Raw genomic sequence first — 27249 nt, 5'->3', positions numbered from 1 at the left:
TTGTTGTATGGGATCAAGGCGTATTAACAAGGTGAGTGCGTCCCGGCAACAAATACAACAATGCAAAAACAACAGGCAATTTGTTTTTGTTAAAATGTTCGGTAAATGTCAAAATCAAGGCGAATTAAAATATTACTATGTTATTTACAATAACAAATGTAAACATAAACAAAGTTTGACATATAGTGTACATAAAACCACAGCGAATTAAGAAACAGCTGATTTTATGCACTCACCTTGTTAATACGCCTTGTATGGGATGAACATCACTGAAGTAGACTCAGTAGAACAGCTGACTATTTTTTTTACTTTGGTCTGAACCAAGGCGAATTTATAGAAGGTGACGACAGAACTACAACAAATACAACATATACAAAAACAACAGGTACTTTGTTTTTGTAAAAAGATAAGTGAACTGTCAAAGTTGCCTGTGGTTGTTTTTGCTTTTGGGTTTGTTGTATTTTTCGCCACAACAAACACAAGTGAATTGACAGTTCACTTGTCTAAACAACTGAATAAAAAAAATAATCAGCTGTTCTTCTGTCGTCACCTTCTATAGATTCGCCTTGGTCTGAACTGTCAATTCACTTGTGGTTGTTGTGGCGAAAAATACAACAAGCCCAAAAGCAAAAACAACAACAGGCAACTTTGACAGCTCAGACCTTAAACCAAAAACAAAATTGCTTGTGGTTTTTGTAAATGTTGTATTTGTTGTAGTACTGTCGCTACTTTATTAATTTACTTTGCTGATGTGTATCTATTTTTATGAGCAAATAATTTTTTGTAATTCAAATAAATTCGTTTTTAAAAATCAACATCAAAAGAAGCAAATAGTTGCCAGATTTTTGACTGACATGACATTGCCAGATAGAAATTTTAATAATATGATGTATTCTTAACGCTTGCGAGGAAATTTTCAATGTTACCGCCATTTAAATTTTTTCCAATTAGGTGTATCTATTATTTTGAGCAGATGTGTATATGTCAGCGTATAGGACATATATACAATTGCAATAAAAGTTTTGTTTTTATTCAGAATTCCACAATTCCCAAAACAAAAAAATTTCAAAAATCCCAAAAATTGTATTTTTTACATTTATGACTATGCTGATGATACCGGGGTCAGGGGGGTTACTTCCTAATTCGATTCGAAAGGAAACCTTTTCGAATTACAATGTTATTTAGCACACATTTTCGTTTTCGGGGCTATAAATGCCCTTCGCAAAATATTTGAAAACATATCGGGACATACAGAAAATTTGGCATAAATTTGAAATTTACATAAAAAATAGCTCTACATCGGAAGGCTCTGGACCTCGCTGTAATACAAATTTTGAAGTTATTTTTCTTCTGTAGTACTTCCCAAATTGTTACCTTTAAGAAAAATATAAGGACATTATTTACTTTGTTTTTATTTTCTGTATAATTAAGCATTAATGTAAGTAATTTTTCAAAATAAGTCCTCGAAAAAAATACTTTTTAAATTTAAATGCACAATTATTTACTCAGTATTGATTTTGAAATAATTCTTTTTTTCGAATACATATTTATAAATTTGTTGTAAATTAAAAAAATATATATTTGAATTTAGCAAAAATCGGATCTAAGGTAGGAAACAAACCTGAAATTTTAATTTTCAAAACTGAATATCTCGTAGACTATAAGAGATAAAATGTTTTTGTAGATTCTACATATATGGAAATCTTTCAAATCGTATCGTATCGAAAAAAAATATGGCATCATTTTTAATTTTTCATATACCCGAGATACCCCACCTTAGTCAAAATTCAAAACCCAAACTCAGCTACACCTTCTCTATAGTCGTGTGAAATTTGATTAAAATCGTACTATCGGTTTAGAAGTTACAGATTTATTTCCACTTTTTTTCATTTCCTCCACTGTGCGATGTCTGTCATTTATAAAGATCGCGATTTTAAAACGCTACAAAGAAAATTATTAATCTGAACATCGACAAGACTTCCCAACACAGAATAACATGAACATATTTGTGTCCGTCTTCGTAGGGTTAAGCTAACGGAGGCGTAAACGAATTACTACTCAGATAAAGTTTTTTTTAACAATAAATTAAATATCTTAGAAAAAATTAAACCAATCGATAAATCCGAAATACCTATTCACTTCATTAATTTCGTTTTAGCGGTTTTTCATTATTCACTGTCTGGCATCTTTCTCTATAATCTGTTTCACACTTTGCAACACTTCTTTTGGTATGTGAAAAATAAAATGTAAACCAAAGTAAATTAATAAAGTAGCGACAGTACTACAACAAATACAACATTTACAAAAACCACAAGCAATTTTGTTTTTGGTTTAAGGTCTGAGCTGTCAAAGTTGCCTGTTGTTGTTTTTGCTTTTGGGCTTGTTGTATTTTTCGCCACAACAACCACAAGTGAATTGACAGTTCAGACCAAAGTAAAAAAAATAGTCAGCTGTTCTACTGAGTCTACTTTATTAATTTACTTTGATGTAAACAAAGTGAATGTGTATTCGCCAGCTGCAGACCTAAAAAGCGAAAAGAATTTTTGTAAATTGTGGAAAATATTATTAAACATTATTTTAAATCAACAATAATTCAGCAAATATGAGTCAAATTGTGTAAGTATAAAACTGTGCAACAAATATATTGACCAAGTTAGCGAATGAATATGCCCAGGAATATCCAATTTGCAAAATAAAAAAAAAACAAGTTGACAAATGTCGCATTGCTGTCGTGTAAACATTTTTATATTAACTTTTAAATCAAGTTTGAAATTCTATCAGTGCTCTCTACATTGGAGTAGATAGAGGGGGGCTGGGGTGGTTTTGACTCGCATCTGTCCACCCCAGTTTTTGGAACACAACAAGTTAAAAAATATTCCAATGCCAATCGTACAACGGAGCACATGCAATGTTTGGTTTTAAAAACTGTTTACAAGCTAAAATAAAGGAGTCAAATCCGCAAGCCATTTTGGTTTATTGTTTATCCGACAGGCTAAACTTAGTTATTGTGGATTCGTGTTCACACATTTCATCAGCGCAAACATTCTTAGCATAGAGGCTTTATGCATTCACTTTTCCAAACCAGAAAATAATAATGATTTAAAAAGCCTAAGCCAAGCTCTTCAAAATAAACAGTATAAAAAAACAGCCTTTGCACAACTAGATGGAGTTGTAGATATGAAAATTGTAATTCAAAATTACGCTGTAATTAAAAGTGATCTTGAAAATTTTTATATTTTTATATAGAATCAACGTTAGGTAAAAGCTAAAATCTGGATTTGCCGGATTCTATTCCTTCAGTTGATTATTGGAAGTTAAATATATATAATGCAGTAATAGATAGCATAATTTTTAATATCGAATACCGATTCCAAAACATTCCATTTACCTAAAGCTGTTAACAATTTCTTTAAATTAGATTTGGATGGCGCCGATGAATTCATTATTAATTACAAAAATGTTTTGCAAATTGATTGAAAATTATAAAAATATTTTATAAAATAAATTAGCAGTTTTAAATATTGAAAATGAAGTAGTATGTTAGCAAACTGAATTTTTGTGATATTTTAGTTTTGTTTTAATAAAAAAATATTGTTTATTTTTACTATTTGGGAAGGGCACTTGCCCACCCCAGAATAATAACCTAGCTACGCTTATGGCTCTCTATAATGCTATATTTTAATTATGCAAATTAATAATTCGTGAGGAATTATTAGTTTTTGTCGAAGTGATAATTTCGATAGTAGGAGGGTTGTTTGCCAATTGTTGTGCACTGTTGTTGTTGTAGCAGCATGAACAGTTTTACATTAATCAATCTGGATGTTCTGGTGGTTCTGCATGTTGTTCAAGTCCAAGAAATTGAGCTACTTCAACAGGATGAGTCCATAAATCCATTGGACTGAGTGAAGTAGGGTTGGCTGAACAGTTAAATATGTGGAGGGTGTCATGAGGACTCTGACCACATGCTGGGCATAAGTTAAGGACGGCACGGTCTATGCGGGACCAAAAGGAATTAAGCCTGTTGCTCCATCCTGATCTAAGTTGTGCCAGAACGACTCTTGTTCCACACGGCAGAATTTTCTCGGCGTCTGCTATCGGTGGTGGGCGACCTCCAAGTACGACATTCATATCGACACTGTGCACTGTTATCGATTGTGCAGTGTTGTTAAAGATTTTTTTGAAAGACATGCAAGTAATTTAATTACATTTCAAAATTGTACCAATTTGCGTTTATAATTGTAAAGGGTGTTTTTTAATGAGAGAACTTTAAATTGTAAAAAATAACACAATAAAGTAAATTTTAATAATTTTTTATACCCTTCACCTTCGTGAGAAGGGTATATATAAGTTTGTCATTCCGTTTGTAATTTCTCCATTTTTCATTTCCGACCCTATAAAGTATATATATTCTGGATCCTTATAGATAGCGGAGTCGATTAAGCAATGTCTGTCTGTCTGTCTGTCTGTCTGTCTGTCTGTCTGTCTGTCTGTCTGTCTGTCTGTCTGTCTGTCTGTCTGTCTGTCTGTCTGTCTGTCTGTCTGTCTGTCTGTCTGTCTGTCTGTCTGTCTGTCTGTCTGTCTGTCTGTCTGTCTGTCTGTCTGTCTGTCTGTCTGTGTGTCTGTCTGTCTGTCTGTCTGTTGAAATCAGTTTTCTGAAGACCCCAGATATCTTCGGGATCCAAATCTTCAATAATTCTGTCAGACATTCTTTCGAGAATTTTGCTATTTAAAATCAGCAAAATCGGTCCACAAATGGCTGAGATATGAGGAAAAAACCAAGACAACCTCGATTTTGACCTATTTTTTTTACCTACACATCTGCTCAAAATAATAGATACACCTAATTGGAAAAAATTTAAATGGCGGTAACATTGAAAATTTCCTCGCAAGCGTTAAGAATACATCATATTATTAAAATTTCTATCTGGCAATGTCATGTCAGTCAAAAATCTGGCAACTATTTGCTTTCATGTTGATTTTTAAAAACGAATTTATTTGAATTACAAAAAATTATTTGCTCATAAAAATAGATACACATCAGTAATTTGTAATTTGTTTATATACAATTTTTTTTTTGTGCAATTTTTTGTTCCTATTTACGTGAAACAGTAAGTATAATTTAAATTTTAGCAACAATTTTATAAAAAATAGGACTCTTTTGAAGAAAATGGGACGAAATCATCATTGTACCGAAGATGAGAAAAAAATTGTTCAAACGATGAGAAATCAAGGAAAATCATTACGGGAAATAGCAAAGAGCATAGGAAGATCTTTACATTTTGTCCAAAATGCTTTATCTAAAAAACAAAAAAGAGAAACTCGCGGTAGACCAAAGAAAACCAGTCCAGAAACAGATAGGCGGATCGTCCTTATGGTTAAAAAAGACCCTTTCATATCATCGAAAGCTATTTCTGCGGAGCTATGTAACGAAATCAGTCCACAAACATTTCGTCGTCGTCTTTTACAAGCTAAATTGCCGGGAAGAATTGCCAGAAAAGTGCCACTAATGCGCCAAAAAAATATCAAGACAAGATTAGAATTTGCTAAAGAGCACTTACAATGGTCCGGGTGTGAAGGCGAAAAAAAATGGAGAAATATTTTATGGAGCGACGAAACAAAAATAAATTTGTTTGGAAACGACTGCCAAAGAAATGTACGCCGACCAAAAGGAAAAGAATTCCACGTTAAATTTACAAAAAAGACGGTAAAACATGGCGGGGGAAACATAATGGTTTGGGGTTGCTTTTCATGGAATGGTGTTGGTCCGATATTCCGAATAGAAGATACCATGAATGCTAGTGGGTATAGAGACATATTGGAAAACGAAATGCTTCCATATGCATCGGAAAATATGCCATTAATATGGACATTCCAGCAGGACAACGACCCAAAACATAGTTCAAGATTAGTTAAAAACTGGTTCTTGGAGAATAACGTACCTGTTTTAAGCTGGCCCAGCCAATCCCCTGATTTAAACCCAATAGAAAACTTGTGGAGTGAATTAAAGATAAGGCTTTCGAAGGAAGTTTTCAAAAATAAAGACGATTTATGGGAGAAAACGCAAAAAATATGGTACGAGATTCCATTGGAGAAGTGTCAGAACTTGATATCCAGTATGCCCAGAAGAGTGGAGAAAGTTTTACAAAACAAAGGTGGATATACTGGATACTAGCTTTACTTTAATAATAAACTAATTTTTTTAAGATAAAATTTATTAGCTTTTGTTTAATAAGAATTTTTAAAAATGTATCTATTATTATGAGCACCAAATTTTTCGAAATTTAAGAAATTTAATTTACTTTATAATATTTATTATTAATTATGAAATATTTTGTTTTTGTTTTTTACTCTCCTTTTAACTATAAATAAAAATCGACTGAATTTTTTTTATAATTTTACAATATACCATTATTTTTTTTCGTTTTTAAAAAATAAATTTTGGTGTATCTATTATTTTGAGCAGATGTGTATATCTGGATTACTAAGACATTTATTGTTTACCTAAAAATATTTAAAATTTTGAAGTATAATTTGGTGAAGGGTATATAAGATTCGGCACAGCCGAATATAGCACTCTTACTTGTTTTTTATTCGAAAGATCAATACTAAATTTTGAAATGTAAATGCAACATTTAAAAATGATTTCGGGCATATGGACGTCAAATTTTAGAGAAAAACAAGTAATAGTGCTATATTCGGCTGTGCCGAATCTTAAATACCCTTCACCAAATTATACTTCAAAATTTTAAATATTTTTAGGTAAACAAAATTTTATTTTTTTTAGTTTTTTGAATTTTTTGGAAAAAAAATTTTTTTTTTGTTTGTTATTTAATTTTTTTTTTTTAAATTTAAAAATTGTTTTTAAATTAAAATTTTTTTTTTTTTTTAAATTTAAATTTTTTTTTTTTTTTAAATTTTAAAATTTTTTTTTTTAAAATTTTTAAAAAATTTTTTTTTGTTTTTTAATTTTTTAAAAAAAAAAAAAAAATCTGGTTCAAAATTTTTTTCCCGATTTTGACCCATTGTAGGTCCAACTTTCTATGGTCTTATATACGTCGTTGCAAATGTCTTTGAAATATCTATCATTAGATATCCATATTGTCTATATTAATGTCTTAGTAATCCAGATATAGGTAAAAAAATAGGTCAAAAATCGAGGTTGTCTTGGTTTTTTCCTCATATCTCAGCCATTTGTGGGCCGATTTTGCTGATTTTAAATAGCAAAATTCTCGAAAGCATGTCTGACAGAATTATTGAAGATTTGGATCCCGAAGATATCTGGGGTCTTCAGAAAACTGATTTCAACAGACAGACAGACAGACGGACAGACAGACAGACAGACAGACGGACATGGCTTAATCGACTCCGCTATCTATAAGGATCCAGAATATATATACTTTATAGGGTCGGAAATGAAAAATGTAGAAATTACAAACGGAATGACAAACTTATATATACCCTTCTCACGAAGCTGAAGGGTATAATTATCTATTTTTCACATCATTTTACATATTGAATGCGAATCTGAGGCATTATTTTGTATTCCTTTCGAAAAGGATATGCAAAAAGGGAAACAAAAAGTACGTAGTCTTTCTGATAACTATATGTTTCATTCAATGAACATCTGAAATATCAGAACTGCATGGGTATCATTGAATAGTGCTTTAAAATACCTTTCATCTGATATATATAATGCTATAAGTTATTAACATTGTGCACCTAAAACTACATTTTGAATCAATATGAGGGTACTTTTAGAACATTTCGATATATCGAGAAAGTATTTTTTGCGAACCGGTGTGCGGTAAACCCCAGAGTAGAAGGATGCTGCATGCGGCCGAAGGTAAAATATGAAAATATAAAGTGTTACAGGAACCTTGATTTGTTCCAAAAATTATAAAAAAGAAAACAAAACTGAACCTTATATCTAATTTATTTACTTTTAGAATACCTCACACGGCCTACAAAAGGACCACAGACAAACAGTACAGCTTAATGACGCACGAAATGGCCGGGTTATCGCTTCAAAGTTGTAGAGGTAAAAATGCCGATGCTATAATGCATTGGAACAATTTAACGGAAAAACTAAACGAACTTGGGCCACCCTATCGTACAGTACAACAATGGAGAAAGGTATTTAAAAAAATACATTCATATGCATTCTTAAAAAACTACCACAAACTATGCTTAATTGATAAGTCTACATCCTACTACATTTTTTAGAATTTAAATTTCTACACCATTCAACTCAACACAAGTCACGCACGTTTCTCGTGATGGCAGTTTGAATCGCATGTGTGTGAAATACAAATATAGCAAAAATATTTCATCTCGATATTATTGTATTTTGGTTTGAAAATTACATTAAGCCAATTCAAATCAGGTATCATATTGAAGTATGTATTTTGTACATTTAGAGTTCTACAAACACTGACATTTTTAAATTGTTGTTGGCTAATTTTTTTACCACTGAGTTGTAAGGGTATAATATATAAGTTATATGGTTATCGTTTTTCGTAACGATAAACCTCCAATTAACATTTTTTTTGTATGAGAACTGTCAGTTTATCGTCACGATAAAAAATAACCAGAGATTGAGAAAATGGTGGTTAGAGTTCTACGAACACTGACGTTTTTAAATTGTTATTGGTCAATTTTTTTTACCCCTCACCTGAGTTGTAAGGGTATATATAAGTTTGTCATTCCCTTATGTAGTTACCACATTTTTCATTTGCTGTGCTATCAACACCACCTTATAATGAATTCGCCTTGGTATAAATATAAGCTAAAACTCATTGATTCACTAATCGACTTTATTTTAAACACAGCTAATTTTGTATACTATGAATTTTTTATTTGTTCTTTAAATCTCCAAATTTCGATTTTTAAGGGCTTTTTTCCAATTTAAGACTTTTATAGAAATTGTATTTGCTGCAACAAAATATGTTGGGATAAAAGTTTCTCCACCTATAAACATTTATATAAATAATTTTGAAACTCTATCACTTCAGTAAGTTGCCAAAACTCTTCCACGGTTTATATTAGAATTTTTTTTTTATAAAAAATGGTGGAACAAAAGTTGAACATTTTGTTAAATTTTCAAGTGGTCCTTAGGTGGTCCTTAGGTTAGGTTCTCAGACAGCCGCATAGTGGAGACAGGAAAATAAAAATACCTGAAAATAAAGATAAAAAAGATTGACAGATATAAAAGAAAAGAGAAGGGGACAGTGAAATGTAATGAAGGAGTAGAAGGAGTGAAGAGGAAGAAGGTCCAAAAAAAAGAGAGGAGATAATAATATTAAATAACAGTCAATTGACGGATATTAGGTCTCTCCGTGGAGATTCCCTTGTCCGGACTGATTAGCCAATTGCTATTCCCGATAAAGGCATTGATGCACTCCAGCTTCATGTCCGAAAGCTCAGAAAGACTATTCTAATGCCGGAAAATGACACAGAAGATGAAAAATGGTCTCATCCTCCTCTTCATTTTGACAACTTTACAGAAGACGTTATATCCAAATATCCTCCTAAATTACTGAATTGTGAGCGTGTCAGGCCAGGAAGATATGTTTTCCGCCCTCGGTTTAGTGGGAGTCATATCATATGTATGTTATAAATAGATGCGAAACTTAAAGCATCATATAGCAAATTTCAAACAACTTGTAAGCGGATAGCCATCGTTAAATTCCTTTATCCTTTACATTGATTTAAAATATAAAACACCCAAAGATACATAGTTTTATAAAATGTGAATAAATTATTGAGCAAATTTCGATTTGGTTTTAAAAACGGAAAGTATTTTTTTTTGGCAATAAAAATAATTCAAATATTTCTTTATGTATATACTTTAGGTCTGGTCCGATCTACGCTTACACATTACAAAGCGAAAAGCGAAAAAACCCAAAAAGCCCAAAAAAACTAAAAAAGAACCAAAACATGTTGAAGAAGATAACCTAATGGAAGCCTTAAATAGTTCAATCTCTATTTATGGGACACATATAGATCACAGTGACAATGAAGAAATTGAAGACGCGATAAAAGACAATGAGACTTACGAAGATTTTGAAGAAGAGCATAGTGGCAATGAACAAATTAAAGATGCGATAAAAGAGGAGGAGACTGACGAAGTTTTTGAAGCAGATGAAGAAGAGTATAAAAAAGATGTGGAACAAACAGTAGTTACAGTACAAAATCAGTTGGAGAAACAGGAACAGTTAATGGATAATTTGCTAAAAGTAAGCTCAAATATAGCAACATTAATGCAAAGACATTTAAAGGCAGTGGAAAGAAAAACCTCTATAATGGAGAGGCAATTGAAATTGAATAAATATCATAATGTATTTTTGCGGCGAAAGGAAGCTAAAAAATTTAAGAAATTGTAGAAAATTACAATACATGTTACAGAATAGTATTATTTTTATCATTTTCTATTATTAAATTATTTTTAAGAGTGTAAAAAAAACTAATATTAATTAATAAACTAATGAAATATATTTGTACAGTAATAATGGCATTTTTATGTATAACTTTAAGACAAATTAGAAATTGAAATATTCCAAATGTATGCTAATATCGACTTGTTTAATAATTTCAATAATTACTTTATAATATGAAAAACATTTCCCTCATCTTTGCAGGCCAAAATTTTACAATTTTAAAATAAAATATGTATATTTTTTACACTTATTTTGAGAAAATATCAGAAAAATAAGTATATTTTCAATTATTTATTATTTTACTTCATTGTTTTGGTTGATTTGTTTAGTTTTACCACTAAACGGCAGTGTTTCCTTCTTTTCGATAAGAGATTACCAATCGAGTACAACTTCGAGTAAATACGCTTCGATAACGACTGCCGTTATCCACGTTAACTACATTTCGATGACAAAGTATGTAGATTGGCCCCTGGTCCGATCTACGTTTGCGTAGTATAAAACGTCTCAGCGATAAATTCACACCTAAGCCGAAACCCTAAATAGTTCTGAATCCATTTATGCTTCCTATGGCGATAATACCGAACATAAACCCTACTTATCACCCTCTAACATCCATGACGAATCTCATAATGATGCCGATGAATCGTATGACAATCCCCTCCATGAAGATAATGATTTGCATAATACGGAAAAACATTTTTTTAAGACATCTAATGACACCTGCTATTCTATTAATTCTCTGCAAGAAGAGGATATTTATCACAACAATTCCAATAGTTATAATTCCGAGTGTCTGTCACAGTGTGACGCCGTACATAACCAATTTAGTCAGGATTAATTAAATTACTTGGGTCAGACACTCTCTAACATAGAGAGCATCAAATGAAGAATCAAAATAAAATTATGGAACATCTAACGAAAATCACCTCAAATTTGGCCGAGTTAATGGAGAGGCAAGTTACGAGTATGGAGAAGCAAAACGATATAATGGAAAGACAGTTGCGGGCAACGAAATGTCATAATGTGATTTTAAGGCGACAAGAGGCTACCAGAAAAATGCGAAGTAAAAGTAAAGTTAGCAAAGTAATGTAAAAATAAGTTATTTGGTTACATAAATAGGGATAAATACTTTTTGTATGCAATGTTTTAAAAATACCACTTATTTTATTTCAAAATTTATTAATAAATTTGTATTTTAAATGAAAATAAATAAAATGTTTATATTTTCTAATTAGAATTTAAAGAGATTTTTGGGCTGTACCCAGAGCTTCATGTTATTTAATTCAATTTAAGCTTAATTCAGAATTAAAAAATGCCAGCAATTCAATACAAACAACAAATAAATTCTTGGAAAGCTAATAAAATTCAGGATCATTCACATGGCTGGTTTACTGCCATTGTTGTTGTAACAGGTAAAACTATACAATTTTACAGATTAGAATCTGGAGGTTCTGCATGCGTCGAGATCAAGGCTAAGAAATTGTGCTACTTCAACTGGGTTGGTCCATAAATTCATTGGCCTGGGAAGTTGGATATGTAGGGGTTTGGGGAACCTGACCACAAGTTGGGCATAAATTATGGATGTCATGGTCTATGCCGGGACCACTAGACATTAAGCCTGTTGCTCCATGCCGACCTCAGTTGTGCTAGAACTACTGTCGTTTTCCTCGGCAGCTTTTTCTGAGTCTACTATAGGCGGTGGGCGACCTCCAAGTACGACACTGTCCTAAGGAGACTCGGTTTATAAGCAAGACTTCATTTCGAGTGGCTCCAATTAATCAATTAGTTAAAACATTTAAAACTACTTCTGTCGAAAGTAAAAATAGGTTAATTTTTAGTTTTTGTGTAGGTTCAATAAATAAAATGTTTCGGAACGTTACATTATATTGAACGATTTAGTTGCTATCCAATTATGGAGTGATTGCTAAGTAAGCAGTAGCAAGGATGAAGGGCTAGGACCTTCTCTGTGGAAATGATTAGATATATGTACATATTATATGTCAGCGTATAGGACATATATACGCAATAAAAGTTTTGTTTTTATTCAGAATTCTACAATTCCCAAAAAAAAAAAATTAAAAAATTCCAAAAATGTATTTTTTACATTTATGACTATGCGGATGATACCGGGGTCAGGGGGGTTACTTCCTAATTCGATTCGAAAGAAAATCTTTTCGAATTACAATGTTATTTAGCACACATTTTCGTTTTCGGGGCTATAAATGCCATTTATATGCACATAACTATTTACTCAGTATTGATTTTGAAATAATTCTTTTTTTCGAATACATATTTATAAATTTGTTGTAAATTAAAAAAATATATATGTATTTGAATTTAGCAAAAATCGGAACTAAGGTAGGAAACAAACCTGAAATTTTAATTTTCAAAACTGAATATCTAGTAGACTAAGAGATAAAATGTTTTTGTAGATCTCTTTTTGTAGATTCTACATATATGGAAATCTTTCAAATCGTATCGTATCGAACAAAAATATGGCATAATTTTTAATTTTTCATATACCCAAACTCAGCTACACCTTCTCTATAGTCGTGTGAAATTTGATTAAAATCGTACTATCGGTTTAGAAGTTACAGATTTATTTCCACAGAATAACATGAACATATTTGTGTCCGTAATTCTGTCGATGTCTTGTTCCGGCGGGCGTTATATCGTAGGGTTAAACTAATGGGAGTGAGACGTAAACGAATTACTACTCAGATAAAGTTTTTTTTAACAATAAATTAAATATCTTCGAAAAAATTAAACCAATCGATAAATCCGAAATACCTATTCACTTCATTAATTTCGTTTTAGCGTTTTTTCATTATTCACTGTCTGGCATCTTTCTCTATAATCTGTTTCACACTTTGCAACACTTCTTTTGGTATGTGAAAAATAAAATGTAAACAAAGTGAATGTGTATTCGCCAGCTGCAGACCTAAAAAGCGAAAAGTGATTTTTGTACATTGTGGAAAATATTATTAAACATTACTTTAAATCAACAATAATTCAGCAAATATGAGTCAAATTGTGTAAGTATAAAACTGTGCAACTAATATATTGACGAAGTTAGTGAATGAATATGCCCAGGAATATCCAATTTGCAATATAAAAAAAAACAAGTTGACAAATGCCGCATTGCTGTCGTGTAAACATTTTTATATTAACTATTAAATCAAGATTGAAATTCTATCAGTGCTCTCCATAATGCTATATTTTAATTATGCAAATTAATAATTCGTGAGGAATTATTAGTTTTTGTCGAAGTGATAATTTCGATAGTAGGAGGGTTGTTTGCCAATTGTTGTGCACTGTTATCGATGTGCAGTGTTGTTAAAGATTTTTTTTTTGAAAGACATGCAAGTAATTTAATTACATTTCAAAATTGTACCAATCTGCGTTTATAATTGTAAAGGGTGTTTTTTAATGAGAAAACTTTAAATTGTAAAAATAACACAATAAAGTAAATTTTAATAATTTTTTTTTATTCGAAAGATCAATACTAAATTTTGAAATGTAAATGCCAACATTTAAAAATGATTTCGGGCATATGGACGTCAAATTTTGGAGAAAAATTATCTATTTTTCACATCATTTTACATATTGAATGCGAATCTGAGGCATTATTTTGTATTCCTTTCGAAAAGGAAATGCAAAAAGGGAAACAAAAAGTACGTAGTCTTTCTGATAACTATATGTTTCATTCAATGAACATCTGAAATATCAGAACTGTATGGGTATCATTGAATAGTGCTTTAAAATACCTTTCATCTGATATATATAATGCTATAAGTTATTAACATTGTGCACCTAAAACTACATTTTGAATCATTATGAGGGTACTTTTATAAAATTTCGATATATCGAGAAAGTATTTTTTGCGAACCGGTGTGCGGTAAACCCCAGAGTAGAAGGATGCTGCATGCGGCCGAAGGGTGGAAAACTTGAATATTAACAGTAAAAATATGAAAATATAAAGTGTTACAGGGACCTTGATTTGTTCCAAAAATTATAAAAAAGAAAACAAAACCTTATAACTAATTTATTTACTTTTAGAATACCTCACTCGGGCTACAAAAGGACCACAGACAAACAGTACAGCTTATTGACGCACGAAATGGCCAGATTATCGCTTCAAAGTCGTACAGGTAAAAATGCCGATGCTATAATGCATTGGAACAATTTAACGGAAAAACTAAACGAACTTGGGCCACCCTATCGTACTGTACAACAATGGAAAAAGGTATTTAAAAAATATACCTTCATATGCATTCTTAAAAAACTACTACAAACTATGCTTACTTTAAGGTTTGGACTGACTTTAGACGTTTTCACAGTAAACGGGGCTTCAAATCTAAACCAAAATTTACGAAAACTATTAAAAATAAACCAAAACAGTATAATGAAATCTTTCCTACGGAATTAGAAGAGCATGCAGAGGTTTCTCAAGCAGAAAACAAAGTTGCCACTTCTACTAAAGTAGCACAATTTCTACGAACTGAATGGGAAGAATTTGAACAGAATTCCCAATCAATGTATTCAACAAACTCTAATGAGTATGCCGATGAGTATTCATATCCAGATAGACATTCCTCACAACTATCAGACACTGAATTGCACGAAACATTAATACCTGATGAATCCCCTTATGATTCTTACTCTTACAATAACCATGAAGATCCAGACTCCCGTAATACTGTTAATCAGCCTTCTGTTTCAAATCACGATACACCGCCACCCTTACGACCTGCAAATACTCGTTTACTAGATCAAACATTATACACTTTACAGAATCAAATGGAGCATCAAACAAAACTTTTGGAACACCTATCACAAATTTCCAGCACCATGGCGGGCCTAATGGAGCGTCAAGTGAATGCTGTGGAAAAACAAACAGAAGCCATGCGCCGTCAAGCTTCGGCTACAGAACATCACACCTTAGTGATGAATAATTTTGTCGATATGATACGTGACAAAATGCCAAAGGCAAATTCAAAGACATCAACTACGTCGTCACCCAATCTATCGAATGGCAGCTCATGAATATGAGTTTACTACTCAGATGATATTAGACATTTATATTCTTTTAGCATTACTTTTTTTATTATGTTAAATTGTGTTAATAAGTTTAAGATTTAAGCTATTAATATTTCTTCATTATGTAATGAATTTAGCTGTAAGATATTTTGATAATGCTATTGTTATTGATAAAAAGCAAAGAACTGTAACAAATAAATATGAATTTATTGTAAAATACATACATATATTTCTTATAAACATTTTTATTATAGAAAATTATTCCAGTAAATAAAATTAAAAGTACGCTATGCAAATTACTTCATAGTGTAGACTTCAGATCAAGGCGTATTAACAAGGTGAGTGCGTCCCGGCAACAAATACAACAATGCAAAAACAACAGGCAATTTGTTTTTGTTAAAATGTACGGTAAATGTCAAAATCAAGGCGAATTAAAATATTACTATGTTATTTACAATAACAAATGTAAACATAAACAAAGTTTGACATATAGTGTACATAAAACCACAGCGAATTAAGAAACGGCTGATTTTATGCACTCACCTTGTTAATACGCCTTGCTTCAGATCAAATATTTAAATAATAAACTTTAGTTAATTTTTTTTTTAAATTTTTAAAAATAAGAAAATGTTCAGTTTTTAAAATTTTCTGTAATTAGAGTGAGTTCATAAACGAGAATTTTTAAACAAATAATTGGCAAATTGAAGTTCTGCAAATCGCACTATTTTATACATTGAAACAGGGCAGAATTACCGCATTCGTGATCGAAATTATAATAAAATGTGATAAGTTTCTTACTCGAATCGAATACCACAATCTCAAATAAGAAAATTACTTTCGAATTTACTCGATATCAAATTTACCCCCAGGTTAGTTTAATCGAAAGTAAAACGAAATAGCTGGCAAAGAATATTACCCAATGTGCACGTCAAATTAGAAGATTGTTGACCTCGGTACAACAATCAATGGCATTATGCGTAAGAAATTAATATCATCTGCCGGCAGACAATATATTTGTTGCGGTGGGACGCTTGGAATATATGTAATACTGAAGACATTAAACTAACCTTGTACAAAACTGGCTGAGCCCAGGTTTAAACCCAATTGAAAATTTGTGGTTCATCTTAAAAAGAAACTTGCTGCAGCCCGGAATGTATTTTTTAATTATTTTGTAAATATTTATTTTACAAAAAGTAGTTTTTTTGTAATAATTAAATTCACTTTAACTTATTTCACTATTATATTTTTTTTAATAAAGCCCCTAATCAATCAATCAATCTTAAATTGATTTTATTTCGATATTTAAAATTTCGAATAGAATCCTTTATCCTTTCAACATGCTAATTTGTATTTCAGGAAAAATACCTTTTTTTATAAAAAAAACATTTTCGTAGTTTAACAAAAATAGAAATACTGAAATTCAACATAATAATATTCAGAAATGAAAGTTAATTTCACTAAATTTAGTAAAATCCAAATATCTATTAATAATTTCAAAATGTTTGCCAAGTAGAGACCGACCGCGCTAATTATCTACTAGCTTTATACACCCAAAAGATAGAAGACGGATTTACACTAGACAACGTGTTTCAGCAATTTCCGTGCAGTCTACTTTCATAGAATCCATGCACAGGCTATAATTCACCAATAATTCACCGGTTATGACCGGTAATTATGCCGATATAAATAATTTAAATTTCTCTGGCCATCCAAATGGCAATGGGCTATTTTATCAATAAATTAAATAGTAAAATATTAAATTCCTTATTTATCCATACATAAATTAAAGGAAACAATTATGTATTTAATCTATATAAATATATAAATGTCTTTGTAAGTTTGTGTTGGTTTGTTTATTTGTTTGAGCATCACGACTAAACGGCTGAACCGATTTTATTGAAATTTGGAACGTAGATAGATCCTTACTGGGAAGCGTCAATATGCTATATATTTTTTATTTTACTATCCAAGCTAGTAAAATTATATAAGTAATTGATGTCGAAAAAAAACATTGATACGTGTACTCAATGTAAAATTCTATTGCCAACACAATATGTTCGCGTGTGGACAGCAGAAACATTTATTTGCACATACAATATGTATTGCGAAATAATTTTTTAAACATTTTTTGAAGAAATAATGTAATAACATAAACTGTCTAATTCTTAATTTGCAAAAATAAAACAGAACATAAGTAATAATGTTAAATAAAAATAAATGAATAAAAAATTCCCCGGGAGTTTTTTCCCCATTGAATTTGAATAGGAAAAATGGGAAAAGGGAAAAAACTACCGGTGAATTTTAATTCATAATTGGGCTGTATTTCTTAGGTTAAGAATTAAAAATTACGCGTGGAGACGGGGACTTATTAATATGTGATGTTTAACGATATAAGTTTGAAATTCCGTTTGTAATTCCTACATTTTTCATTTGCAATACAATAGAGTAGATATTCCGGATCGCTGTTGTTGTATTAGTTCCGCTATAGTCGACCGATTGGGAATAGGGTCGTTTCGGAGCGTAGATCCAATTGACATGTGAATGATTCTTTCACAATAAAAAATCTAAACTTTGGTGAAGGGTATATAGATATGACACAGCCGAATATAGCTCTCTTCTAGTTTAATATTATTTGGATTGTTGGTTTTTACTTAACAATCTGGTATCTCTGTTTTATTTATTCGATGACATTTTCCAACACTGGGTTTGTTTGTGAAACAAAATGTAAACAAAGTGAATGTGTATCTACCGCTCCGCATCAGAGTAAAAAAGAGTGAATAGTGAATTTATAGTCAATTGTAAAGAATAGTATTAAAAAACTATAATTTATTTAACAAATATGTAGTAAGTACTATAAGTAGAATATGTGTTTATTACAGCAAAAACTTAAAAGGCGCAAATGTTTGAAAATAAAAATGTTAAAAGGATAAATACGCCAATAAAATAAATCGCAGATGCGTTTGGTGGCTTTACAAGAATTAAGATGGGTACAATTAAGATAGGAATAAGTTTACTGTGACTGATCCAATCAATATTTGTGTCATTATATAGTTAAAATCGTACCGCAGAATATATATGTATGAAGATACTAAGCTAATTGATAATTCAGTTTTTAAAACTGAATTTAAAAAAAAAATACATTTATAGAATGTGATAACACTTGTTAGCATTGGCAAAACAATGGAAACTTTTAAACTTCTGCAAGAAAGAAGACTAGACTAAAGCAAAAATAATTTGTTTCTTTATTTTTGTACTTTTTTTCGCACAATAAGTTTATTAAACTGTTAGTAAAAATGGCTAGAGTCAAGATTTGCGAAAAATTAAAACTGAAAATAATAAACGATTTTAAGGCTGGATTGAAGCAAAAAGCTCTTTGTGATAAATATGAAATTAAAAAATCAGCATTGTCAAAAATTGTAAAAAAATTTTGTGAGACTGGTACTGTGAAAACTCAACATTTGGGAGGAAGACCTCGTAAAAATAATTTAACAGCAAAAGAGTTTAAGAAAACAAAAAAGTCTAATGAAATCTTTCATACGAAAGTAGAGGAAGAGGTTTCTCAATGGGAAAACAAAGGTGCGAAATTTCTTCAAACAGAATGGGAAGAATATACACAGAATTCCCAAGCAATGTATTTAACAAACTGTAACGAGTCTGTCACTGAGTATACATATCCAGATAGACATTTCTCACAACAATCAGACACCGAATTGCACGAAACATTAATAACTGATGAATCACCTTACGACGCTAACCATGAAGATCCCATGTCCCGGACACCTGTTAATCAACATTCGATAGCAAGCCATAATTCGCCAACAACTTTACCACCTGCAAATACTCGTTTACTAGACCAAATATTATATACTTTACAAAATCAAATGGAACACCAAACAAAAGTTTTGGAACAACTATCACAAATTCGCAGCACCATGGTGAGTCTAATGGAGCGTCAAGTGAACGCTGTGGAAAAACAAACGGAAGCCATGCGCCGTCAAGCTTCGGCTACAGAGCATCACACCTTGGTTATGAATAATTTGGTCGATATGATACGTGAAAAAATGCCAAAGGCAAATTCAAAGACATCAACTACGCCATCTCCCAGTCAATCGAATGGCAGCTCATGAATATGAGTTAACTAATCAGATGTTATACACCTGTATTCATTTAAGGTATTTATAGACGGCAATCTGAGTATTAATATTTGTCAAAAACTCAAGTATGTATCATAATACAATTTCATCGTCTAAATAAAACTTGTATTAAATTATCAAAAAAATACGAATGATTTTTATGATTTACGGTCGGTATTCAGAATTTGTTTTAAACAATTCAAAAACTTTTTATTTTCATATGTATTAGGTATGTATTTTTAAATACAAATAAGGCAAACAAAAATGTCAAGAAAATATAAAATAAAAAATAAAGTATGGTGTAAACAATAAATGTTTTTTTCGAAACGATTTCTTACCGAATGATTTCAATAATATTTTAAATTAATAACAGTAAGGAAATTGGGATCATTCCCCAAAATATGGCCAAAAAATAAGTTTTTCTCGAAAATCGCAAAATTTATATCGCAGGTACGGAAAAACTATAGGAGGTATTGACATATTTTTTCACATTTTTATTCCCTATTATGTTGTAAATAAATCTCTATGTGATGATCAAAAAGTTCTGAAATTTGGTTAACAAATTTTGTTCCTACATTTCTTGTTCTAGTGGCCTGAGACACGTTAATGGCCTGGCGATTTTTTAATAACTTTAACATTTTTTAACCAATTTTTGTCTTTTATATCTCATTAGAACGCTAATTACGTACACATTTCGATGCTTTTAAATTAAATCGCAAAAGTAACTACTTAGCAAAATTTTGAAAAAAAAACTGAAAAAAAACATTTTTTCCCCTCGTAAATGTACATCAAAACTAAATCGAAAGTCGGAACGGGTTGCCCTTCTTAGAATAAGCTAAACATTTTGTTGGTGGTATTTTAGGTCATTACGAAAGTTTTCAGGGGGGTATGCACTGTAACATACATACTACATATCGTTACCTTAATATAGAAAGACCTTAACTCGTATTTTTTTCAGTCGAGATTTTTTTAATATATGATATGAGCGGACCATTTATCAAAATAAACGAAAATCTGGGCTTACAAAAAAAAAAAAAAAAAAAAAAATAGGGCCTTTATATAATACTATGACTGTAAGGAGCAGACTTCAAGATGCAAACTTGTTTGGCTGAAGTCCATGAAAAAAGCAACGGCTTACAAAAAAAAAAATAGAGAGGTTCGTTTGGAGTTCGCCAGTAAACACGCCGACTGGCCTGCTAGGAAATTGAGCAATATTTTGTGGACTGACGAGTCTAAAATTATTTTATTTGGCAGTTCTGGCTGTAGACCAGGGAAGCGCAAAAAGAGAAATTGTAGTTTGTGTGCATATATGGGTTAAAAATAAAAAATTCGCAACAACATCAAGCAACAGAATGAAATATTTGTATTTTTACGTTCTATTGTTTGCAATGAGTTATTTGTATTTTTTACGCTCTTGCTGTGTGTTTTGTTTACTTTCGAGTTGTGTACGTGTAAATTCACGAAAATGTTCGTAATCTCAACAATATGAACGCCTACCAATGCTGTAGACAATATGTTCGATGACCACCGGGGTGGGTCTTCCAGCTGGATAACGGCACGTAGCACACAAGTTCAGTAGCTAAGGAATGGTTTCGTGTCAATGCCATTGAGGTTATGGAGTGGACAGTCCCCTGACCTCAATCCTATTGAACATCATTGGAGGAACATACACAAATCTGTATACGATTCGAAAACATCCAATAACGAGCAGCTTTGGGAAGTTGTTGAGCAAATCTGTAATGCAATCCTAATAAATCCGGTTCGGTTGATATTTAAAATCGAGAAAATTGTTTTTAATTTTTTTTAAAAGAAGTTTTTTCCAAATTTTTTTTAATAAAAGTTTTTTCCAATTTTTTTTAATAATTTAAAAAAAAATTTTTTTGTAAAAATAATTCATGACAATAAAAATTTTTTCATGAGAAAAAAATTCGGGTTAAAAAATATTTTTCCCGATTTTGACCCATTGTAGGTCCAACCGACTATTATAACCTTATATACATCCTTGCAATGGACTTTGAAATATCTATCATTAGATATCCATATTGTCTATAATAATGACTAAGTAATCCAATCATAAATAAGGCAAAAATTCGATGAGCAGTAATGATTTCCGACATATTGATGTATGAATCATGTATTTAAGTTATTTGGGGGCTACGGAAAGTTGATTGCAACATACAGGTGGACATACGGACATGGCTATATCGACTTCGATATCTATAACGATCCAGAATATATATACTTTGTGGGGTCATAAATGAAAAATGTAGAAATTAGAAACGGAATGACAAAGCTTATGTTGAACATTATTACTTCAAAAAAAGTTTAAACAATTGTTTCGCAATATATGTGCCAAATCGAATTCATATAAGGTGGAGTCAGTCAAATAGCTGTTTGCTTTTTTTCGCTTGTGTGGTACTAGCGTCTGTTAAATCTTATTTTTATATTTAATTATACACACTATTTTAGCTATTGTTCGTTCATTTCTGTTTTTCGATATTTGGTAAGAGTTGTTTTATATTAATTCGCATTGGCATGTGCAAATGAATGTGTCTACGGTCCACACATGAACTGACAGTTGAGAACATAATTATTTCCATGTTTATTGCGCGTTTTGTTTATTTTAACGATTTTTTATCCTGTTGTTGTTTTTAATTAAACCATCTGGTATCTCTGCTTTATTTATACGACGACAGTTTCCAACACTGGGTTTGTTTGTGAAACAAAATATAAACAAAGTGAATGTGTATTCACCGCTTCAGAGTAAAAAAGAGTGAATAGTGAAATTTTTGTCAATTGTAAATAAAATTATTAAAAACTATAATTTAACAATTATGAAGTAAGTATATAGCTAGTATATGAGTTTATTACTACTAAAACTTAGAAAGAAGAAAAATGTTTGAAAAAAACGTTAAAAGGAAAAATACCCAAATAAAATAAATCACAGAGGCGTTAAGTCGTTTTACAAGAATTAGGATGAGGAAGAAGTTATACTGTGACTGAGCCGAGCCAATCAATATTTGTGTACATAGTTACTTAAAACGTGATATAAAGCTTATTATAATATTATTTATTATGAACTTCGACCAATATTCAGTTTTTTATGATTATAATAGTGTCAATGTCTCGATCCCTGGGGCATTAAATCAAAGAGATTTTCTCGGTGTCCTGTAGTCAAATATGTTAAGCAAATCAATATGTAATTATATTCAGAAAATTTAACAATTTTCTTCTTCGCTTTATTATTAAAATTTTTTAAAATAATTGAATAATTTCCACTAATTCTAAACTCATTTGTTTCAGCTTAGGAGCACCGAACTACAAAAGGACAACGGACAAGCAGTACAACTTGCTGAAACACAAAATGGCAATACTTGCACAACAAATTGAAAATTATAATAAAAATAATACTGGAACATATAAACAGGAAACTGCTTATTGGAAAGATTTGACTGAAAAATTAAATAGTCTTGGACCTCCATATCGGACTTTACAGCAATGGAAAAAGGTATGTATTGTACATACATAGGTATTTAAAAACGAATAAATTCATAACAAAAACTTATTTTATATTTTGTTTAAAGGTTTGGTCTGATTTTAGACGCGCCGATAATAAACGTAAATCCAAATCTAAAACTAAACATAAACAAAATATTAAAAAAGATGCTAAATATGATAAGTCAAGAGACCTAGGCGAGGAGGATGAGGAGGAGGAGGCAAGCCAATCTCAGTACGAATTACATACTTCCAGGGAAGTAAATTCAAATATTAAAAGAGAATCAGAAGAATATGAACATGATAATCAAACAATGAAACCAACATTTTCTAATGAATATGACAATGAATATTCCTATCCAGACGAACAGTCATTACAGGAGTCATATGCAGATGAAAAGGAAATTTTATTACCTGATGAATCTTCTTGTGGTTCTTACACCTATGCTCCGCCCGAATTAAAACCACGAACACAGCAAACATCTGTTAATCATCAGGCATCTGGCATAAATTACGCTACACCTCCACCTCTACAACCCTCAAATGCTCGTTTAATGGATCAAACCTTATACACATTACAGAACCAAATGGATCATCAAACCAAACTTTTAGAACATATGTCCCAAATGTCCGGCACAATGACGGATCTAATGGAACGCCAGGTGAAAGCTGTAGAAAAACAAACAGAAGCCATCCGCCGTCAAGCTGCGGCTACGGAGCATCATACTTTGGTACTGAATAGTTTTATGGATATGATACGTGACAAAATGCAAAAGGGAAATTCAATGAAAACAACAGCGTCAACGCGAAATTTTGTAAATAATATTTTGTGAGGTTCTGGCATACGAACATTCATAATTTAGTTTATATAATTTATTGACTACTTCAGAATATAATCTGTAAATCTGACAAGTGCAGAGCATTTATTATTTTTTTTAATAAAATTATTTAAAAACAAAAATTTAAAAAAGAAATTATTAAAATAATTGGGGGATTCAAACGGTCTGCTAATAAGTCATATTGCCATAATGTCTTAATTTATTATGATAGTTTAAACAAATTGTTGTTGTGCTTCAAAAAAAGTGTTATTTTATGACAAAATAATAAACATAGTTCAAAAAGTCTTATTAGTTTAGAACTGTTTTGTTTAAATCACAATAAAGAATTGTTTAAACTATCATAATATATTAGAACATTATGACCTAATATAAGACCGTTTGAATTCCCCAAATATATATATATATTTGTTTTAGTCTTCTTTATTGTAGAAGTTCAAAAGTTTACATTATTTTGCCACATTCTATAAAAACTGTGTTACTAGGGAGTTATAAAATTAAAGGTCTGTGCTGAGTTTCAAATAAATTAAATCAATTTGAGCTTAATTCACTAAAATCTTAATTCGGTATTAAAAATGTCAGCTTTTCATTCCATAAAACCATTAATTATTTTTTATTCGAAATTGTCGTAAATGGAACTAGTTCTGGTAACCGTTTAAGGAGATTTCTGTTTCATTCAGATAGAAATGAAAAGAGAGAAGGAGACAATCAGATGTGATTTAAAGATTGAAAAGTTAAGAGGAAGATGTCCGAAGAAAGAGAGAAGAGAGGGGATTTTTAATTGCTTACCAATGAGTTGGCGGTTATTAGGTCACTCTATGGAGATCCCCATTCCTTATAAAGGCATTAATGCCCTCTAGCCTTATATTCGAGAGCTTTGAAAAATCTACTAACGATGTCTCAGATCTCCTAATGCCGGACAGTGACAAAGAAGTTAAAAAATGGTCTCATCCTCCTTCTCGTTTTGACAACTTCTGCAGAAGTCGTTGTAGGGCAAGCCAAGTTGTTGTTGTAGCAGCAGTGATTGCTGAGTTGACAGCCCTTGGCCGAGTGAAATCGAGTCATTCCGGTGCGTAGAACCGGCTGTCGTGGGAATGGGCAAGCCAAGTCTCTTCGCATGGTTGCCAAAAGTGCAGTGTCCGGTAATGACCGCCACTACACCAATCAATTGCGAGCGTGTCAAGCCAAGAAGATATCTTGTTAGTCCACGATTCAGTCGGGTCCATATTGTTCTGGTTATAGTGCATGTAGGTTCACAACCCCATCTTGTCTAAGCGAGCTCATAGTAGAAGTTACTAATGTGAGGCTTGAATAAATAAAGAGTTGTTGCAATTTTAAACTACTAAACTGTTTTTATTTGCAATCAAAAGTATCCGGTTTATTTAAAGGAAATGACGAATTTTGTGTCAATGTTTTGCGGAATCTTCTGCTTTACTTCTTTAATTTGAAAAGCTTAAGGTGAATCCGAAGCTTATGGTGAATGTGTTCCATCAGTTTTAACGTGTGAGAGATGGTTGATGCGGTTCAGAAGTGGTCGTTTGGACAAGGAAGACAGGAGCTTGCAAAAAAATTGGGAGCTACTCAAGCAGCAATTTCAAAACGTTTGCGAGCAACAGGATTCAACAAAAGCAAGGAAATTGGGTACCATACGAATTGAAGTAGAGATATCTTGAAAGATATGCTACTTAAGCATTATAAAAGAGACCTTGAAAGACGATTTTGCATGTCGGAAATGCTGCTTGAACGCTATAAAAGGAAATAATTTTTGCACCGAATCATTACTTGCGATGAAAAATGGATCCATTACGATAACCCGAAGTGTAAGAGATCGTATGTGAAGCCCGACCAACCAGACGAATCGACACCGAAGCTTAATATCCATGGCGCTAAGGTAATGAATGCTTTGCATTTGGTGGGACCAAAAGGGTCCTATCTATTATGATCCTCTGAAATCTGGCCAGACCATCACAGGGAACCTACACCGAAAAACGCCCAGAAAAAACAATTTAGAAAGAAGTGGATGTCTGGACACCATCCTAATAGTCCAGACCTAGCCCCGTCCGACTACTATTTGTTTTTATCGATGCAGATTGATCTCTGGGATACGCTTCACTTTAGAACAAAGTATCGAATTGGCAGCATATGAATTCCGCGAAAGATGGGAAAAGGTCGTAGTTAACAATGGCCAATACTTTGAATAAATTTATATTGTACAAATGTTTCAAATTAAAAGCTAAACATTTGAAAAAATCCCGTACTATGTTATATACCCAATAACAAAATACATTCAAATAAAACTACAGATTCGTTATTTATTTTATAAAATAGTTTTTGTTTTTTTTTATTTTATTTATAGTTTGACTTCTTAAATTTTATTATCAATTTGTGTTTTTTTTTGCTGTGGTTTTTCTATATTAATAAATTTAAATACATACTGTTTAAATGTACTTCTTATTTATTTGACCAATCAATCAATGAATTCAATTAATTTAATTAATTTGTTTAAATTTCTTTGTTACTTTATAATTAAAAATAAACAAAAAATCATAGACAAAAATAGAAACTAAATACACAGTTTTATAATTACGTTTTTGTTTTTTAATTATTTATAATTTTTTCAATATCAATTTTTGTTTGTTTATTTATTACTTTAATAAATCTTAAGTTTAGCTTATGAATAATAAATGTATATTTAAGTTTTTTCTTTTATTGTTATTATTATTACTTTTATAATTAAATATTTATTAAATATTTTATTTATATATACATCATATTGTTTTATTAAAGAGGGAGCAGACATATTGGTAGGAAAAAGGTCCGGAGGGAGGGGGGGCTATGGTTTTATTATAGAATAAAAAATATAAAATTTATCTTTTCAAACACTTTTCATTAAAAAATATTTAGGTTTGTATCTTTTTTTAACTAACAAAAATTAAAAGAAAATTATTTAGTTTTAAAGGATTTGTTTCTTTAAGGGAAGTTCTTTTATAGACTAATTTAATTAAATTACATCGACGCTTTTTTAATTATTTTTTTTATTTAAATGACAAAATAGCACTTTAATTTGTTAGAAATAAACAAGCAAGTTTTGTTTTTTGTTTTATTTATTTAATAATAATTGTTTAATGTTATAGTAATTTGTTTTTTTTTTGTTTAATAATTTGTTTACTTTTAAATAATTTGTTTTTTTTATTTACTTTTCTTTAAGGTGGTTGTTTTTGTAGTTGATTTCTTGTTTTTTGTTTGTTTGTTAAAAAATTAAACTAATTTATATGTTTTTTTTTAATTAAAAAAATAATTTTACAAAAT

General features: G+C 31.0%; 3 protein-coding genes across 4 annotated transcripts; all 3 read left to right on the top strand.

The window, feature by feature from the left end:
• Positions 1 to 2495: 2495 nt before the first annotated feature.
• Positions 2496 to 10508, top strand: LOC135952014 (uncharacterized). Its single transcript, XM_065501786.1, has 3 exons — positions 2496 to 2616; positions 7947 to 8133; positions 9852 to 10508. The coding sequence occupies exons 1-3, from the start codon at positions 2603 to 2605 to the stop codon at positions 10380 to 10382; spliced, it is 732 nt and encodes a 243-aa protein (XP_065357858.1). The 5' UTR covers positions 2496 to 2602; the 3' UTR covers positions 10383 to 10508.
• A 2762-nt stretch (positions 10509 to 13270) lies between these two features.
• Positions 13271 to 15697, top strand: LOC135950328 (uncharacterized). The gene is made up of 3 exons (XM_065499871.1): positions 13271 to 13471; positions 14496 to 14682; positions 14748 to 15697. Exons 1-3 carry the CDS (start codon positions 13458 to 13460, stop codon positions 15480 to 15482), a joined length of 936 nt encoding a protein of 311 aa, XP_065355943.1. The 5' UTR covers positions 13271 to 13457; the 3' UTR covers positions 15483 to 15697.
• Positions 15698 to 18218: 2521 nt separating this feature from the next.
• Positions 18219 to 24078, top strand: LOC135951558 (uncharacterized). Of its 2 annotated transcripts, none has more exons than XM_065501231.1 (3): positions 18219 to 18320; positions 22913 to 23117; positions 23194 to 24078. In XM_065501231.1, the coding sequence occupies exons 1-3, from the start codon at positions 18316 to 18318 to the stop codon at positions 23935 to 23937; spliced, it is 954 nt and encodes a 317-aa protein (XP_065357303.1). In that variant the 5' UTR covers positions 18219 to 18315; the 3' UTR covers positions 23938 to 24078. The 2 variants fall into 2 exon arrangements, with proteins under 2 accessions (XP_065357303.1, XP_065357304.1); XM_065501232.1 differs by lacking the exon at positions 18219 to 18320 and adding an exon at positions 22341 to 22448.
• Positions 24079 to 27249: the final 3171 nt, after the last annotated feature.

This window comes from Calliphora vicina, chromosome 2 (genome assembly GCF_958450345.1).
Source record: "Calliphora vicina chromosome 2, idCalVici1.1, whole genome shotgun sequence".
Classification (NCBI taxonomy): domain Eukaryota; kingdom Metazoa; phylum Arthropoda; class Insecta; order Diptera; family Calliphoridae; genus Calliphora; species Calliphora vicina.
Note: the sequence above shows the minus strand (reverse complement) of the source record. Positions and strands in the feature narration are given on the sequence as shown.